The sequence below is a fragment of the Brachyhypopomus gauderio genome, chromosome 1, assembly GCF_052324685.1.
Source record: "Brachyhypopomus gauderio isolate BG-103 chromosome 1, BGAUD_0.2, whole genome shotgun sequence".
Lineage (NCBI taxonomy): Eukaryota > Metazoa > Chordata > Actinopteri > Gymnotiformes > Hypopomidae > Brachyhypopomus > Brachyhypopomus gauderio.
In genome coordinates, this window is record NC_135211.1 from 18,882,839 (window position 1) to 18,902,038 (window position 19,200).

At 47.6% G+C, this 19,200-nt stretch overlaps 1 protein-coding gene across 2 annotated transcripts in view; it reads right to left on the bottom strand.

Moving 5' to 3' along the window:
- cdh11 (cadherin 11, type 2, OB-cadherin (osteoblast)) overlaps positions 1–19,200 on the bottom strand; it is a 53,105-nt gene that overhangs the window by 10,105 nt on the left and 23,800 nt on the right. For both annotated transcript variants that reach the window (XM_077000508.1, XM_077000516.1), the window contains exons 2-6: positions 8,792–9,251; positions 7,711–8,005; positions 6,861–6,980; positions 5,275–5,442; positions 1,686–1,873 (exon numbers count right to left, since the gene is read on the bottom strand). In XM_077000508.1, coding sequence (XP_076856623.1) covers positions 1,686–1,873; positions 5,275–5,442; positions 6,861–6,980; positions 7,711–8,005; positions 8,792–9,034 — 1,014 coding nt within the window. In that variant the 5' untranslated portion in view covers positions 9,035–9,251. The remainder of the gene's footprint in view (positions 1–1,685; positions 1,874–5,274; positions 5,443–6,860; positions 6,981–7,710; positions 8,006–8,791; positions 9,252–19,200) is intronic.

Below are 19,200 nucleotides of genomic sequence, written 5' to 3' on the forward strand. Positions count from 1 at the left end.
ACCTCTGGTGCTGGAAGCACAAATGAACCCAGGATGACTCTCTCCACCAGGATACCTGCCTCTCCTCAACCACATCTCTCTCTTCCTCTCTCTCTCTCTTCCTCTCTCCACCAGGATACCTGCCTCTCCTCAGCCACATCTCTCTCTTCCTCTCTCTCTCTCTTCCTCTCTCCACCAGGATACCTGCCTCTCCTCAGCCACATCTCTCTCTTCCTCTCTCTCTCTCTTCCTCTCTCTCACTCTTCCTGTCTCCCATCCTCTTCCTCTCTCAGTCTTCCTCTCTCTCTCTCTCTCTCTCTCTCTCTCTCTCTCTCCTCTATCTTTCTCCTCCACTGCAATTCTTTATTCTGGCACCTAATAACTCAGCAGCTGAACGTAATCAGCAGCAGATAATATTCACAATAACACTGGGCCTCTTCTTAATATTCCGCCTGTGCAGCTTACTGCAGTTGAAACAGAATACTTGATTAAACCCCTGCAATTCTGTCAGTAATTTCGACTTTAATTTTCAACATACTTTGAAGAGCAAAAGGTGATGATTTCCCGAGAGGTGTATCAGCCTGGCATTATGCTATTGACTGAAGCGGTGGCGTATCAGCGCTGTCAGGACCTCCACCCTCCCTCCACCTCCCTCCACCTCCCTCCACCCATACACCTATGCACTCCAGCACGTTTACCCCTGTCTCCGAGCATTTCCCCATCATCACCCTGACACACACATCCCACACTAACATAGTGAAGAATTACTCTGGCTTCACTTGGACACACATGACAGCAACATCACTTTGCTTGCTGGCCAAATTACTTGCCATAAATAAACACATTGCCAAGCCAAAGATGGCTGCCCTGCGCTGAACAGAGCAAGCCACTCATATACTAACCCTCTGGCAGAGGTCTCCCGGGCGATGGGATATATATTCCGGTCTGCAATCTCCAGCCAGAGGATTACAAGCCATCAGTGTCCAGCAGGGGGCAGTGTTCAGGCAAATCTGCTTGGCTCCCTCATACTGTAGTGTGAGGCTGGTCTATATCTGCACTAAGACAGTGAGGCCTCCTCTTGTGCAGGTGCACTAAAGCTGGGCATGGGTGCCAGTGTAACTGAGTGGGGCACGAGATCTAGAGCCAAGCCAGGCATGAGAAGCAGCGTTCACCCAGATGTGATAACCACACGCTGGGACAGTGAGACACCTCCCCCCCCATGCTCTCCCTCTCCATCTCTCCTTCTAATCTCTTCCTCTTAATCTCTCTATTTCCATCTCCTTGCCATCTCTGTCTCTCAATCTCTTCCTCCCCTGCTCCATTTCCATCTCTCAACCTGCCTTTCCGATTCTAAGCCCATTTTGCTTCTCTCTCTGTCTCGCTCGTACTGACACACACACACACACACACACACACACACACACACACACACACAAAGTACACTTTCACCTATGCAAATAAATTATGCAAACAAATAATCAAGTTCTACTATCCAGGAGTGAAAGCTTCAAAGCTATTCAAACAGTGACATACAGACACTCACTGGATAATATTAACCTTTTATGTATTATTCACTGGTCCATCTCTCTATGTGTACAGTGACATACAGACACCCACTGGATAATATTAATCTTTAATATACATGCAGATGAATCACAGGCCCCTCCCTCTATGTGTGCCCTGCCTTATGGGAGAAGCCATCCCACCTTCTTTAGCTTAATGACCGCCTCTTGGCTCTCTGAGTCCTTGCTGATCTCAAACACGTTCATGCCGTCCCCTTCCAGCACGGTGTAGTCCACCAGGCCGTTCTCCCCCTGGTCCGGGTCTCTGGCCTTCAGGCGTCCCACCTCCTCTCCCGGGACCTTGTCCTCCGCGACAGACATAGCGTAGACACCTGTGAGGGACAGAAGGTCAGGTGAGGGAGGGGCCTCAGGTGAGGGAGGGGCTTCAGGTGCGGGGGGCTCCAATGTACTTCCCACTGTACAGGAGCTTCCACGGGACAGAAAAAAAGGACATCAAACAACAGAGAGGGGATGAGTCAGTAAGCCCCATGACACCAGTGTTCCCTGTGGAGGCTTGGATCAGCCTCAAAGCACCTGTAAGTCTAACACTAGTCTATGTGTGTCTGCACACGTGTGTGTGTGGGTGGGACACCTGACCGGGGGGAGGGGTACACGATGACCTCACGCCTCCCATGGCTTCCTGCTCTAAGCCAAAGGCTTCAAATGCAGTTACAGAAATAACTCCGACATGGGGCGGAGAGACTCGTCGAAAGACCTGCTTCATCGATCAGAACAGCAGATTTTAAATACACACACAAGAACAAGAACTTAAACCATCAGCATTTCTAGCCTTGGGGTTCTGTTTGTTGGGTTTTCTCTAACTAAAATGCTGGTAATTAAACTAAGCATGTCCAAGAGGACTCTGATTGGACCCACCGGCTGTGATCCTGGCACCAGTGTAATGGACTCTCATTTCAGTGTAATGGTATCACACCACTACTGTAGTGCCCACACCTGCTCATTGAGATGCCTCAGCAAAACCCAAACTGGCCCTCTGATTGGAGATCTGAGCCTAGGACTGAGGGCATCAGTCTGCCACGTGGGTTAAGGAACAGGCCCATCTCCCCTTCATTAAGCTGAAGGTGTGATTGTGTCTGGTGAGTGGAGGTGTGATTGTCTCTGGTGAGTGGAGGTGTGGTTGTGTCTGGTGAGTGGAGTGTGATTGTGTCTGGTGAGTGGAGTGTGATTGTGTCTGGTGAGTGGAGGTGTGATTGTATCTGGTGAGTGGAGGTGTGATTGTGTCTGGTGAGTGGAGGTGTGATTGTGTCTGGTGAGTAAAGGTGTGATTGTGTCTGGTGATTGGAGATATGGTTGTGTCTTGTGAGTGGAGGTGTGGTTGTGTCTGGTGAGTGGAGGTGTGATTGTGTCTGGTGAGTGGAGGTGTGGTTGTGTCTGGTGAGTGGAGGTGTGTTATTGTGTCTGGTGAGTGGAGGTGTGATTGTATCTGGTGAGCGGAGGTGTGGTTATGCCTGGTGAGTGGAGTGTGATTGTGTCTGGTGAGTGGAGTGTGATTGTGTCTGGTGAGTGGAGGTGTGATTGTATCTGGTGAGTGGAGGTGTGGTTGTGTTCGGTGAGTGGAGGTGTGATTGTGTCTGGTGAGTGGAGGTGTGATTGTGTCTGGTGAGGGGAGGTGCGGTTGTGTCTGGTGAGGGGAGGTGTGGTTGTGTCCGGTGGGTGGAGGTGTGATTGTGTCTGGTGAGTGGAGGTGTGATTGTGTCTGGTGAGGGGAGGTGTGGTTGTGTCTGGTGAGGGGAGGTGCGGTTGTGTCTGGTGAGGGGAGGTGCGGTTGTGTCCGGTGGGTGGAGGTGTGATTGTGTCTGGTGAGTGGAGGTGTGATTGTGTCTGGTGAGGGGAGGTGCGGTTGTGTCTGGTGAGGGGAGGTGTGGTTGTGTCCGGTGGGTGGAGGTGTGATTGTGTCTGGTGAGGGGAGGTGTGGTTGTGTCTGGTGAGGGGAGGTGTGATTGTGTCTGATGAGTGGAGGTGTGGTTGTGTCTGTTGAGTGGAGGTGTGATTGTGTCTGGTGAGTGGAGGTGTGATTGTATCAGGTGAGTGGAGGTGTGATTATGTCTGGTGAGGGGAGGTGTGGTTGTGTCTGGTGAGTGGAGTGTGGTTGTCTGGTGAGTGGAGGTGTGATTGTGTCTGGTGAGGGGAGGTGTGGTTGTGTCTGGTGAGTGGAGTGTGGTTGTCTGGTGAGTGGAGGTGTGATTATGTCTGGTGAGGGGAGGTGTGGTTGTGTCTGGTGAGTGGAGGTGTGATTGTGTCTGGTGAGTGGAGGTGTGGTTGTCTGGTGAGTGGAGGTGTGATTATGTCTGGTGAGGGGAGGTGTGGTTGTGTCTGGTGAGTGGAGTGATTGTGTCTGGTGAGTGGAGGTGTGATTGTGTCTGGTGAGTGGAGGTGTGATTATGTCTGGTGAGTGGAGGTGTGATTATGTCTGGTGAGGGGAGGTGTGGTTGTCTGGTGAGTGGAGGTGTGCAGTACAGTCTGAAGCAGAAGCTGCTCACTCACCACCAGGCTGTGGACGGATATGTGTGTATATATATATATGTGTGTGTGTGTGTGTGTGTGTGTGTGTGTGTGTGTGTGTGTGTGTGTGTGTGTGTGTGGTGACTCTGTTTCTGCTGAGCTAATCTTAGCCAAAGCAACTCAAAACTGCTGCGATGAACTTATGAATAAGGTTGCTTGTCAGCCAAACATGTACTGAGGTCATTTCTGCAAAACAACAAAGATAAAAATCTATGTGCTGTTTGATGCTGTCACATCGACTCTCTCTCTCTCTCTCTCTCTCTCTCTCACAGACACACACACACACACACACACACACACACACACACACACACACACACACACACACACACACACACACACACACACACACACACACACACACTTTTGTCATCTCTTCCATTCAGGCAAACATTGTAACTGCTGTGTCTGTTTTGTCACATTCTGGATACATGATGGCATGACTTGTACCTAATATTTAAGGGATGTTGAATAATTAAGATGTGAAATCTGCCCATTAACATGAGTTCAGTTTTACCCCGTCTCTGATGTGGTCCCACAGGGCTCGTCAGAGTTAAGATTTGTGGGAGGTTTGTGACAGAGTGCTAGACGGGCCAAACGTGAAGGACCCAGCGCATGAGCTATGAGAGGCCAGAGCAATACTGGCCAACATCACCTGACAGGCCCGAGGAGGACAGAGGGAGTGAGAGAGAGAGGGAGATAGTGAAAGAGAGAGAGAGGGAGGGAGTGAAAGAGAGAGAGAGAAAGAGAGAGGGAGTGAAAGAGAGAGATGGAGAGAGTGAAAGAGAGAGAGAGAGCAGGAGGGAGTGAAAGAGAGGGAACAACAGAGAGAGAGGAAGTGAGAGAGGGAGGGAGTGAAAGAGAGAAAGAGAGGGAGTGAGAGAGAAAGGGAGGGAGTAAAAGAGAGAAAGAGGGCGTGAGATAGGGAGGGGTGAAAGAGAGAAGGAACAAGAGAGAGAGGAAGTGAGAGAGAGAGAGAGAGAGAGAGAGAGAGAGAGAGAGAGAGTTAAAGAGAGAGTGTGAGAGAAAGGGAATGAATGAGAGAGAGAGGGAGGGAGGGGAGAAATGGAGTGGAGAGAAAGAGAGAGGGAGTGGGAGAAAATGAAAGAGAGAAAGTGAAACACAAAGGCAGACAGAGAGGTAGACAGAGAGAGAAATAACAGAGACAGAGAGAGCAAAACAGAATAGCATTGATAAAAGCTGCACTCACCTTGTGCAAATTTGGGAGGGTTGTCATTGACATCTGTCAGGGTGATCTTCACCTGCGCAGTGCCAGACAGCCCCCCCATGTGGCCACCCATGTCCTTCGCCTGGATTACCACATCATACTCCTGCTTGGCCTCTCGGTCCATGTTGGGCAAAGCAGTGCGGATAATCCCTGCAGAAACAATACAGACACACAGACACACAGACACACACACACACACACACACACACACACACGCATGCATACATGTTATGTAATTTAGGTGAGGTCACACGAAGGACAAGGCCTGGTAAATGACACACTAGGTAACTATGGAAACCTGTGGCAGCTGATATGGAAAATGTCACCCTGGATTCTGATCCAGGCTAATGAGGGCTGTCATGCTAACATCATATAAAGGTTTCGTTTTGGCTGTCATGCTAACATCATATAATAGGGTGACCAGGTGATGTTGAAAAAGTGGACACATCGGGTGGAGGGATCCATATCTAAAAACAGGGTGGGGGGAGTAGTTGGGACTAGTTTTTGAATGAAATGCTTCTCCAAATTCAATGTAAGCTGGAGTAAAACAAAATGTTTTTGAAAACGCCCATTTTTTTCCAGCTCAAAAAGTGGACATGTCCGGGTATTAGAAGACGTCTGGTCACCCTACCTTAATAAGTCTTTGTTTGGCTGTCATGATGACATCATATAAAGGATTTGTTTGGCTGTCATGCTAACATCATGTAAAGGTTTCGTTTGGCTCTCATGCTAACATCATATAAAAGTTTAATTTTGCTGTCATGCTAATATCATATAAAGATTTTGTTTGGTTGTCATGCTAATATCATATAAAAGATTAATTTGCCTGTCATGCTAACATCATATAAAGGTTTAATTTAGCTTTCATGCTAATATTATATAAATGATTCATTTGGCTGTCATGCTAACATCATATAAAGGTTTCATTTAGCTGTCATGCTAATATCATATAAAGGAATCATTTGGCTGTCTTTGGCAGCTTTTCTGCCCCCTCCCCTGTGGAGATGAGATACGGGGCAGATGAGTGTGATCCTACTCTGTGGCCTGGGCTCACTTCTCAGATAAGCCTGGAGGAAATCTGACATATTAGCAGGGGTGGGAATCCAGCAGTATCCCCACCTCGGCTTTATTAGCTGGATTTGCTCACTCGCACCCCCGAGCCGACAGCTGACAGGCTTCCGGCAGCGCTGGGCTTTTCACAGCTAATCTGGCTAGCCGTTCTTTCATCCAGGAAAGGCCGGGTCCCAGCCGTGCTAATGGAATCAGCCCTGTTTTCACATGGCTGTAATTACATCCAGAGCCAGAGATGACAAGAAAAGGTGAAGGTGTGGGCGCCTGGAGGCGGAGCTATATCTATGTGGGGCACCCGGAGGCGGAGCTATATCTATGTGGGGCACCTGGAAGCTGAGTTCTACCTGTGTGGGGCACCTGGAAGCTGAGTTCTACCTGTGTGGGGCACCTGGAGGCTGAGTTCTACCTGTGTGGGGCACCTGGAAGCTGAGTTCTACCTGTGTGGGGCATGTGGAGGCAGTTCTACCTGTGTGGGGCACCTGTAGGCGGAGCTGTACCTGTGTGGGGCTCCACAGAGAAGTAGGGCTGACCCTGCAGGATGCTGTAGACCAGCCGTGCACTGTTGCCGTACGTGGGGTCGTCCGCGTCCGTCGCCGTCACCTGTATCACTGAGGTGCCTGAAAGACGACAGAACGAAGCACTGGTGTTCAGCATGGCCGGGTTGCCAGAGCTGTACCCATACCCTGCAGGTTAGAAAACTGTAACGAGGAGCACCATGAGTAATGTCAAAAGGAAGAGGCAGCTGGCTCTCAACGTATGCAGGCCTCATGTGAATTTGAGCAAAGTTTTACTGGCAAAAAAAAAAAAGATATGTATGATTATTGGCAGTGAGTGGAGAGGATGGCACGGTGTGACTGCATGGGCTTGTTACGGTGTGGGGGAGAACGGTGGGCGAGGAGCCGCTGTCTTGTGCTCCTAGCAGGTCGTTTGGTGCTCTCAAGCTTTTCTGAGTGTGTTTGGAACTGACCAAGGCAAATCCGCCCTGTCAGAGCTTCTCATGGTGCCTCCAGGTTTGTCAGTGCAGGGTTTTGGGGTAACAGGTTGTTACCCTATAGCAGAGCAACATTACCAATAATATGCATGACTGCTCAGTGCAAGAGTAGTGAAAACAACACCCCCCCCCCCCCCACACCCAAATACACACACACACACACACACACACACACACACACACACACACACATGCACGTACACACTTGCACAAAGATGCCTAGACAAGCCAGTATAGTTGATGTCAAACAACGTCCTGGTCAGATTTCAGCTGTTTTGAATAATGCATGAGGAGCAAGCAGACCGTGTGCTGGGCTCAGAGGGGATTCAGGGAGGAAAAGGAGTCTTCTCACTCACCCACGTTGGACATCTCTTCCACACGTGCGTAGTAGGGCCCATGCAGGAACTCTGGAGGGTTGTCATTGATGTCCTGCACCTTGACGATGAATTCGGAGGGGGGCTCCAGAGGTTTGTTGGTGTCGCGGGCCACAGCCTGGGCCGTGAGGGTATACTCCGCCTGCTCCTCTCGGTCCAGGGTCTTGGTGGCATGAATGTTTCCTGTTTTGTCATCGATGACGAAAATGATGCCTGCTCCTTCCCCTGAGAGAATGTATTTGATGTTCCCATCGCCCGTGTCTACGTCCGAGTGAAGCTGGTGACAAAAGTGCCTGTGTGAGATGTGCTAATATTGTGAGAGGTCATATCTCTCAGCAGCTGTGATCTGCCATGCAGCATTAATCTCAGGACAGGACGCCCCGTGAACAGTGGCTGCATCTCCGTTAGCTGGCAAATGACCTGAAGCTGCTAATGCTAAACATGTCACAAATTTTTCTTGTCTTTTGACCACCAGAAAACAGATTTCATCCAAAAACAGAAGACATGATACAGTTTAGTGGTGCCAGCATTTCAGTAACAATATTAGAGCCGCTGCCAGCACACTGTAAGATCTAACCTCTTGTTTCTCAGTGTCATGTCACAGTGGTGATATTTGAATAATTTTGTAATATATAATATATAACTATATAAAATATATAGCTATGCATAAGTGTCCCTCCTCTAATAAGACCTTACTTTTACTCTACATGAAGTGGTGTTGAATATAGTCATTAAAATGAAATTAAACTTCTGACATGAAATTGCATTTTAAGCTAAACCCTCTAGTTTTGACCAGGTGGGACTTACGAGACAAACGTAGTCCTGTCATGTTGCTCATAAATCGCTCAAGTCTCATGTGACAGAGTGCTTGGGGAATGTGCTGTTATTAAAAACGAAATCCAATTTATAACCTTTAATAAAGTGAGCTAGCAACTGCTTTTGTGGAGCAAAAGATGGAGAAGGAGGACTCTGTAATGAGTCCTGTGAAGACTTCATCTCAGCTCTGAGCTTTAAGAGGACGAGGGCACTGCAGTGGGCAGCCAAGTGAACCTGAGACACCTACCCGTCCTACGAGGACTGGATCAGGGCCTGTGTACTCCTCGATGACGAAAAACTGGTTCCAGACCCAGCCTCGTTTGGAGCGGTGGAGCACCTGGCCCTCCTTGCGTCTCTCGCGGTGTCTGTGTGGAGAGAGGTGTCTGCGGTGGCTGTGCTCCTGGGGGCCTGAAGATGCAGCTACTGCCGTGTTCCACACCGCCAACCCCAGACACAACCAGAACACCTGCAATCTCAGCTCCTCCCACATCCTGTCCTCTCTCAACCTCCTGCCTACTCACGCCACTCCTCAGGGAACCTCAAGGAGCTCAGAGGGAATTCTGGGAAATGCAGTCCTGCAGCTCACTTGTTCTGCTTAGGAAGTGCTCACTGGGTGTGACTTGATATGGCCACCCACACTGACAGTCATCACAGGAGTCCTCTCTCTCTTCTCTTTCTCTCTTCAGACTGGTCACCTGCCTTAACCCCTGTGAGAAAGATGAAGAGAAACAGCCTTGATCAGGACCACAGAACAGTCGAACGCCACAAGATGGTTTCTGCCCATGCCGCAATCAAAGTTTAATTGACTGCTGAGATCTGAATGTATTAATTCGTCCTGTAGCAGTGTCCCCTGAACTAATTAAGCACCGGAGGCTGTGGGCCCATTTGTACTTATTTAATGAGACATCCCGCTGGCAGAGCTCTTCTGGCAAACCATTTCCCAGGATGCACCTGGTCCTTGCACAGTGCCTCATGGTGCTCTATCTGATCTGCTAAAACACGGATTGTCCTATTCTATGCTGTAGAAAGGTATGAGTTCCTCTCCCCATGCATGAGCGGAATGCTAATTATAATGAATTATGAATGTAGGTCACAGTTATTTTATTACTTACTAAAAACATGAGAAGAACAACATCGATTAAACCCCAGGAGGCGACGTTCATGCAGTAGACATGGGCGTCGGGGTCGACTTGCACTGGTGTTATCTCCTGCTGGTTTCAAGATCGCCATGTCATGTTATATGTCCTCTAATTAAACAGGTGAGGTGTTGACTTGAGAGTGTTTATCACCTCTTGCTCCAGAGGGGAGGAGAGTCAGAGGAGAGGGGGAGAGGAAGGGAAGAAAGAGATTTTCTCATCCACTGAGTCACTAACCTCATCTCCAACACCCAGAGGCACCATGACCTCTCACTCTCTCACTCACTCTCACACAATCTCTTTCTCTCCCCCTTTCTCTCTCTCTGCCTATCTCTCCTCTCTCGCTCCCCTCTCTCTCCCTTCCTTTCTCTCTCTCCATCTTTCTTCTCTATTCTTTACCTTCTACCAAATGCGCACACATACACACAAACACACACACACACACACACGATACAATTTGTGCCCTAATGTACAATGTGTGCCCTCCACAGCAAGCCCTGCCCCGTGGAGTCAGGCATGAGGGGCAATTTTTGTTTGGAAGCAAAGTCAAGGAAAGCAAAATAAATAAATAAAAAGAGAAACCAAACCAATCCCGACTCGGGGAGGCCGAGCCCATAAATATGGCCCAAAGGAAGTGTGACCAGCAGGGAAGGGCAGGAGACCCCCCCCCCCCCCCCCCCCCGTCAGCATCTGTAATGAACAGCTGATAACGCCTCATGCTCGCCCCCCATCTCGGCTATAAATTGGCAGCCGCACCAGAGAAAGAAGACATTTTATCCTCTTTGGTCCTTCTATTATTGACTGGCCACCAAAATGTCAGCCCGCTACATGTGTGGGAGCGGTGTGATAGGCCACTGGTCCTCGAGGGGCTATGCTCAGGTAAGGACTATGGCAGAGATGCAGGCAAGCTCAACTGTGTGGTGTTGAGGTGTATGGTGTTAAAGTGTGTGGTGCTGAGGTGTATGGTGTTCAAGTGTGTGGTGTTGAGGTGTATGGTGTTCAAGTGTGTGGTGCTGAGGTGTATGGTGTTCAACTGTGTGGTGCTGAGGTGTATGGTGTTCAAGTGTGTGGTGTTGAGGTGAAGTCTTCAGGTATGTGGTGCTGAGGTGTGTGGTTTTCATGTATGGTGTTCAAGTTTGGTGTTCAGGTGTGTGTGGTGCTCAGGTGGGTGTTCCTCAGGTGTGGTGATCAGGTGTGCTATGAGATCACTGCTGAGGAGCTCCAATCAGGAGATCACTAGTGAGGAGGTCCAGGGATGTTCAGTCTATTTAACTTCAAAGGAGGATGCATCACTGTGTCCACACACTCCAGTCCAACCTTCTTCCACACACTCCACTCCAACATTCATCCACACACTCCAGTCCAACCTTCTTCCACACACTCCACTCCAACATTCATCCACACACTCCACTCCAACCTTCCTCCACAGATGCCTGCCTTCTGCCGGAGAGCTGCACATTTAAATTCAGTCCCTCCCTGGAAGGATGTTCAGACAGGCATTTGAGCTTAAGTGAGTGGAAAAAATATATCCACCCTTGATAGCATCTTGAAATTATTGAACAGCATTGGGGGGGGGCGTAATTTAAGAGGAAGAGTATCAAAGTTTGCTTCAAATAGAGAGAGTAACAGAGATCTTGCACATACGTGGATATTAAGGCAGGAATAAAGCAGAAAAAATTGCCACAATATTTTGGAAGCAGAAAAGATGTCTCACAGGCTGTTATTACTAGTTTAGAGTGGAGCAAAAACCCCTCGGAACACATGACACATCCTCCAACCCATAGTGCTTGTTCCTACATGAAATGCCAAGACCATGAAGATGTTCTCCACTGTGCCTAACCACTCCTGTTGGAGAGGAGAGGGGAGGGGGAGGAGGAGAGGGAGGAGGAGAGGGAGGAGGAGAGGAGATGAGAGGGTAACAGTGGCAGGTCTCTCAACAACGGGCAATTAAAAGACTCCCTCTGGTGGTCCTTTCACTCTGTGACTGATGAGGAGAGTCCTGGGACAGCCTAAAGGATCAGCCTCGGGTGGTGTGGGACTGGAACCTCTATCACAGTCCCATCACACAGGCTCCATTTTGGCTCTGAGCTGGAGATTCACTTTGACTTTCATTTCCTTTAGCAGTATATATGATTTTGTCCCCCAAGAACAAGGTTGCTAAGACCCAAATGAAGCAACTGTTAAATAAAGGCTTTTTAACTCAAACACGCTCGAGGGTTAAAGGCCACTGGTGCTGAATCACTCTGTAACACACACTCATACACACACCAGTTCTTTGCAGTGTTTAACTTGTGCCAGCAACCTCTCTAGTCTGTCGCACTGGCTTTACTTAAGCTCTTCGGTCTTTAGTAAAGCTCGGAGCCGTAATGCCATTTAAAGTCATGCACTGGAGCTCATTATCATACCGATACGAATCTCATTTGTTAATGATGCTTCCCAGAGTAGAGAGAGCAAGAGGCCCAGTGACTCAGACAGCAGCTGCACCCTGCTAAAGCAGCCCCACCCGCAGGACCAGAGGAGCGGGCACAAAGTGGACAGAGATGTGGGCAATCGACCCCCACACGCCCTCCATCTAATTACACCAGAAGTGTGTTTGGATTCACCTAACCATGAGGCAAAATTACAGTCATCCACAAACTGGCCCTACAAGTATAATTTTACTCAGAAGCATTATAGAAAACCCAGAATTTCAGGACGTCTGAAAGTCAGCATTCAGTATTCAGCATTCTTCAGCAGTTCTCTTCCTGCACATTCAGATGCTGCTTAGCTGGATGAACACGGTGTAAAGGACTAACACACTTGTGTGTGCCTGCTCCCCCGAGGGTCAGAGGGATGTTTTCACAAGTGTCTGTGCGAGTGCTTTTGTCTGTCTGTGTGTGTGTGTGTGTGTGTGTGTGTGTGTGTGTGTGTGTGCGTGTGCATGCATGAGTGCGTCTATCTATATATTTTCGAAATGTGTGTGTCAACCCACTGTCGTTCAGCAGTTTCCAGAAAGCTTTTGAGAGAATCTAAATGAAATCCCCTGGCACTGTGTCCTTGGGGGCCGGCTGACTCCAGAGTCTTTTCCTGGACTCTTGCGGAAGGGCTTAGTGAGGGCTGGATCCAGGACGCAGGAGGTAATCCAGCACTCAGCCTGGCACCTGTCCCAGCGCTCACCTCCTCACTGCTAACACACTGGATTACTGCTTATCCAGCACAGGAGCTGGCCAGATACATATTCACTTTCTTTCAACAACAACAACAATAGCAACAATAACTACACCCACATACAGGCACACACGCATACACACACACACACACACACACACACACACACAAAGGTATGCACGCATACACAGAAAGATACCCAGCCAAGCTAAAGCAAAGTATTCAACACTGTGTTCTTGCAAATAAACACACCTAAATGTTTCCTGATTAGCATATACGTTCTGCTCGGATGCTTGTCACTACTTCACCTGCGCAGCGATTGGTTGAGCATTCAGCCTACTAACACAGCGCATCACGCAGCAACCGGTCTGGCCAGCTCCTCCCCCTCCCGAGCCCATGGGTACATGCACCGATGAAAGGAGATCAGAGAAGTTTGACTCCACGCGCGTACATCCTCTTCACCTCAGTATTTTTAGAGCTCCTGCCGGTGGGAAGGTTCCCAGCCACCATGTTGTTCCCTAATGCTTCACACTCCTCCCCACAGCTGCTGAAAACAGGAGCGCAGCGAGTTGCTCGTTCATCACGTCTGACTGTGAAGTCGTGCTCAGATCACAGAGTCAAACTGGAGGATGAACTGGTGATGGGTCCCACATCGCTGCTGCTGAGTCAGAACCAGTTAGTCCAGGTTATGGTATTTTTACAGTAGTCACTAGATTGGAGCTGAAATATAACTGTACCAGGAAGACAAATGTCAGAGGTTCTCGCTAAACAGATGGACCGTGATGTTCAAGACTGCTGCAGAGAAGGAGCCAGCCTTCAGCTATCAGTGTGGGAAGACTATCCAGCGTTTAGAAACACGTGTAGCATTCAGCATTTAGAAACACGTGTAACATGAATTCATAACCTTTAGGAGGTTTCTCTTGCCACCGCGGAGCTGATCGTGATAGATATCAGGTGACAGCCGCTCCCGACTGACTCCTCATCAGACTCTCCTGGAGCTGTGAGGGGGAGAAGAGCTCTGGGTTTCTCTTTACCAAGGAGTGCTTCCCGTGGTCAGCCATCATGCTCACAGGATGAAACCTGAGGCCTAATTGCCATTCAGCTACAGAGACTAATCGGAGGAGAAGTTTATTAGAGACACTACTCGGAGGAGGGATTTTGTAATTGGAGGAGGAGTTTATTACAGACTAATCAGAGGAGTTTATTACAGAAACTAATTGGAGGAGGAGTTCTGTGATAAGAGATGGAGTTTATCACAGAGACTAATTGGAGGAGGAGTTTATCACATAGACTAATTGGAGGAGGAGTTTATAAGAGAGACTAATTAGAGGAGGAGTTTCGTAATCGGAGGAGTTGTACAACCGATCTGCTTTCCGCTGTGCTTTTAAAAAAGGTGACATGGTCCCCTCCTCCAGGCCCCGCCTCTACTGTGAGGCTCGCACCATAAATATGCTAATGCACTCCGCTCAGGTTCCCTGCATTAGTTACAGGTGAGGCAGTGCGGCGGGACACTGGAAGCTGTCGCCGTGAATGCGGCCGTCGCTTAGAGACACGTCAGGCCCAGGAAAACCACTGCGTCCATGAACTGGAGCCAGTAATTGACAGTTAGTGCAGGGTGGGAGAGATAGGGCTCCCTCAATGGTGTTACATCAGAATAGCTCAGACCTCTGCTTCTCTCTCTCTCTCTCTCTCTCTCTCTCTCTCTCTGTCTCTCTCTCTCTCTCTCTCTTTCTTTCTCTGCAGCCTGAAGGCCGAATCTGCCCTTGGATACATGAGCTCTCAGTATCACTGTACTGAGGCAACCAGGACTCAGCAGTGCTTAGGTTACCTGGACCTGGGTGAAGAGAGTCTACACCTGCCCACTGCTGCAGGAATCGCAATGGGTGTGTGTGTGTGTGTGTATGTGTGTGTGTGTGTGTGTATGGGTGTGTCTGTGTGGGTGGATGTGTGTGTGTGTGTGTGTGTGTGTGTGTGTGTGTGTGTGTGTGTGTGTGGGTGTGTGTGAGTAAAACTACCAAAACCATTAAAAAGCTTAGCCATAATTATAAACTACAAGGCTCTGATTCTGCACATGCCTGAATATGGTAATATTTCCCATTACTCATCTCTGTTCCCTATCATCTCCCGGTTTATGCATGCAGCCTCAAATGCAAGAGTATTAATAATAATAAAGATCATTGAAGCCAGCAAGATATTTGCTCTTATTTCTTTATTTATATTTTTTATTCATTTAGAACTGAAAAAAAACCCATGCAGCCTGTTTTGTGCACCATCTGCAAAAATCTAATCTGAAAAAAATTGTTCTCTGCACTTTTTTTAAAGAACTAATAGAGTTAACAATAATGAACACGTCTGTTTAAATGTCTATTAGTCAGTATCTCAGTTTAGTGGTAAAAATGAGGCATGATTTAAAAAAACAATAAAAGAATGTTTGAAAGTAATTATCTGAATAAACGGGTGAAGAAGTGTTACCAGTGCAGCTTCTGGGTACACATTAGATCATTAAGCCTGATCATGACACTCTATGGCAAGATTAAAAAAATATTAAAATTTTCTGAATTACATTCTAAGCTACCGGTACTATATATCTTCGACTGAAGTCATTTCAACATGAGATCACTAACCATTTAAGCCTTTTCTTTTCTATTTTCTCATGTGCTTTCTTCTTTCTTTCTTTCTTTTTCTTTCTTTCTTCCGTAACATTAATAAGACAGTAATTACGTCTGTAGTTATTATGCTATTCTAATTACCACTCCAAAGCTTTGCTTTATATCCAGGAATGTTAATGAATAGCTTGTAAAAACACTGGAGACATCTGCGTCTCCAGTTCTCCACACAGACTCTGGGTGCGTAATCAAAGCCTACAAGGTTAATAAAAGCATGCGTCTTTGCTTCTGTCCCATGCACAAACCCTCTCCGAATATTTTTGGCCCAGTCAAGGAAGTCAGTGCACATTTCCCTTGGAACAGCTACAGTAGAAAGCAGTGAGTGGCATTTGAGTGCCAAAGTCTCTCACCCCAAACCTTTTCATTTCCTGAGCGCTGGCGTAGCAGCCGTGGTTTCTAGACAGGCCCGTCCCGAAGGCACTGACGCACAGGAAGCTGCGGTGTCTGGAATTGATTTGAGGCAAAGAGAAAATAAAATGCTTGGGATTCTTAAGGTTGGGGGACAGAAGACAAAAACAGGCTTGGACGATGAGGACCCCGGACGGGAAGGCGGGGCCTGACTCTGGCACAGGCCTTTCTGCGTTTACCAGAAAGTGGCGGTGGCTCCATGGGTAGTGTCGAATTACACGGCCCAGACAAAAGCGCTCCAGCCACTGGCTGAAAACGTCTATACAAAAAAGCGTCTGTGCAATTCGCAGCTTGGCCCACAATGAGAGACTAAACATAATTCAGCAAGTCTCGCTCTCGGTTTGCAGGCAGGATGTTGTTCGCCGGCTATCCGGTATTTGCATGTGCACGGTGCACCTCACACAGAGCTATATGACTGACAGTTTTATTGTTTGACTTTTTCAGAGATGATTGAAGACCAAATGGTGCATTGATAAGCATCATTTCATTCTCAATTCCTTTTCAGCAAAGCTGCTCCCTCAGGGAAAAGGTTAATTCACTGAATAGGTAAACAACAGAATTAGACCTCCAAACTGTTTCAGGTGCTTGCAGATAGGAAGGAGATGAGGGTCTGAGAGAAGGTTAGCTGTCTTTACGCCAGTGAGCACAGAGACAACACTGCATCACTGGGAATTTCTACTGAGCTCAGTAAATATATAATGGACTTGTCTGGCCTATCATTGCATTCATGAGAGAGGATCTTGACACACATCAAATTCCTTTGCCTCCCTGTAAACAGTCTGACCTATAAATCCAAGCTGAGTTTGCCCAGAGTCTGAGCTGGAGCTCACACTGAGATGAGCTCCTGACAGGGTGGCCATGAGACTCCATCAAACTCTCATCTGGGAACACTGACTGAGAGAGGGGAGGATAGAAGAAGTAGAGGAAAGAGGAGGAGATGAAAGTAGAAGGGAGGAGAGGAAGAAAGGAAAGGATGAGAGGAGAGGGGAGGAGGAGTTGAGATTGATTGTTGAAGTTCTGAAAAATGTAAATCTGTATTTCACAAAATCCAATAATTAAATCAATAAATAAGTGAAGACTGATTTGGACAAAAGTAGGTGGGATTATTCACAGATGGGGGTCATTGCTCGATGCCAATAATAGAGAAAAAAACACCAAGATGCAGGCTGAAATCAGACTACCTCAAACGAGCCCTGAAAAGTGCTCAAGATTAGTGCACATGTGGAATTACCTTTACTTACACCTGCTAGAGAGTTCAGCATTAACAACTCTCAGATGCTCCTGGAACACTTTAAAGACAATCACAGGCAAACTACCACCTCATTCTCCCAGCAAAGACAATTTGAAGCTCAAACTGTTATCTTGTTAAAGTTTAGAGCCCCTTAGAGATGGTTATAAAAGAGGGTGCCTTCTCTCCAATCACCCCCAAAGCACCAATCCTGCCCACTGCTGACTCAAGAACTCTCCGTCTCCCTTAAAACATCTGGTGACAAGCCCACATCAGCGGGCGTCCTCTGGAGCAGCAGAGCTCCACTGATTAGGAGTAAACGATTCAAAATGGGAGAAGGCAATAATACAGCAGCGCGGAGCGAACTGGCAGAGGCCAGCTGGGCCTCGTGTGGAAGGAGCACGCTGCAGAACCAGAGAACCACACGTCATCAATCTCTCCAGCTCTCCTCCTTTCTGCTCCGGTGTTGTTAATTAACAAGAAATTTCCCGACTGGGACTGCCATGCCTGTTTGTGAATAATATTCCAATATATCACAGTCTCCATAGCAGCAACTTAATGAGTCACAATGCAGAGTCAATTAGAAGAAGCTCCTGTCTGTAGCAGTCAGTGCAGAGGAAATTAGCCATCAGCGGTGCACTTACATCACATGACCAGACGGGTTAATACTGAAGACCACAAAGAACACAATTCTGACCTGTTAAGCAGATGATGGTGGAATTAATTGAACTGAAATTAAGTTTGAAATGAAATTTAGGTTTCCCACTGCAGAGAGCTGAGGCATACTCAGAGGAAAGCAGTGTAACAGCAACACACACATATGGTACAGCCTCTTAAGTGTGCTGGTTTAACTGTGCTGGTTTAACTCTGCTGATTTAGTTGATTATGTATTACACACATTCTGTTGAGCTTGATGGCAGGAACCTTTGGAACGTCCACAAGCAAGAGTTCTGACCTTAACATCCACACTGTGTAGTCCATATGCTGAAGCCACTGCACACACACACACACACACACACACACACACACACACACACACACACACACACACACACAAACACACACACACACACACACACACACACACACACACACACACACACACACACACACACACACACTCACACACCACTGCTGCAGCCACATGCATTGTCTGATGGAGTATTAACCTACTTCTGACATACTCAGGCTGGAGATACTAACCCCTGGAGGTGGAGTTACTAACCCTGACAGGAAAGTTATCTTGGCTGGCAGGTTGGCTTTGACCTGGATCTGAACACGCATTCACACTCTCTCCAGAACACACTTTTACACTCTCTCCTGAACACACATTCACACTCTCTCCAGAACACATATTCACACTCTCTCCTGAACACACATTCACACTCTCTCCAGAACAAACATTCACACTCTCTCCAGTGCAAGAGAAGAATTTTTGAATAATTTGACATATATGAGAAGAACTGAGCCAGTAGCTTCTCGATTCATTCAAATATGGGAATGAGATTGCTAATCCTCACAGGCTTAGATTTGTTTGCTATGACTCTGATTCTGGATCCTTCTGAATTTATGCACTACAATAATCCCACAAGGAAAAAATTGTGCCACCATTGTGCTGTAACCCACCAGAGTGCTGTAACCCACTAGTGTGCTGTAACCCACCAGAGTGCTGTAACCCACTAGAGTGCTGTGACCCACCAGAGTGCTGTGACCCACTGGTGTGCTGTGACTCACCAGCATTTACACAGCAGCAGGGGCGATTTTAGGATCTGGTCTTTAGGGGTGCCCAGCCCCTAGTGCTCACAGAGGCACAATACTAAAGTATTGCGCAGGTACAGAGCAAGGTTTTTGCATAATATAATATTTTAAAAATGTGTTGAGCCAGGGGGTGCTGAGCAAATTCACGGTGGTGCTCTAGCACCACTAAAAATACCCTAGCCTCGCCCCTGCACAGCAGTATAAATGAATTATAAAAAATGATGTCATTGTTATAAAAACAACAAAAATAATTGTTTTCTATAAACAGGTAAATATAATATTGTCAAAAAACGTATTCATCTACTTACAGTGT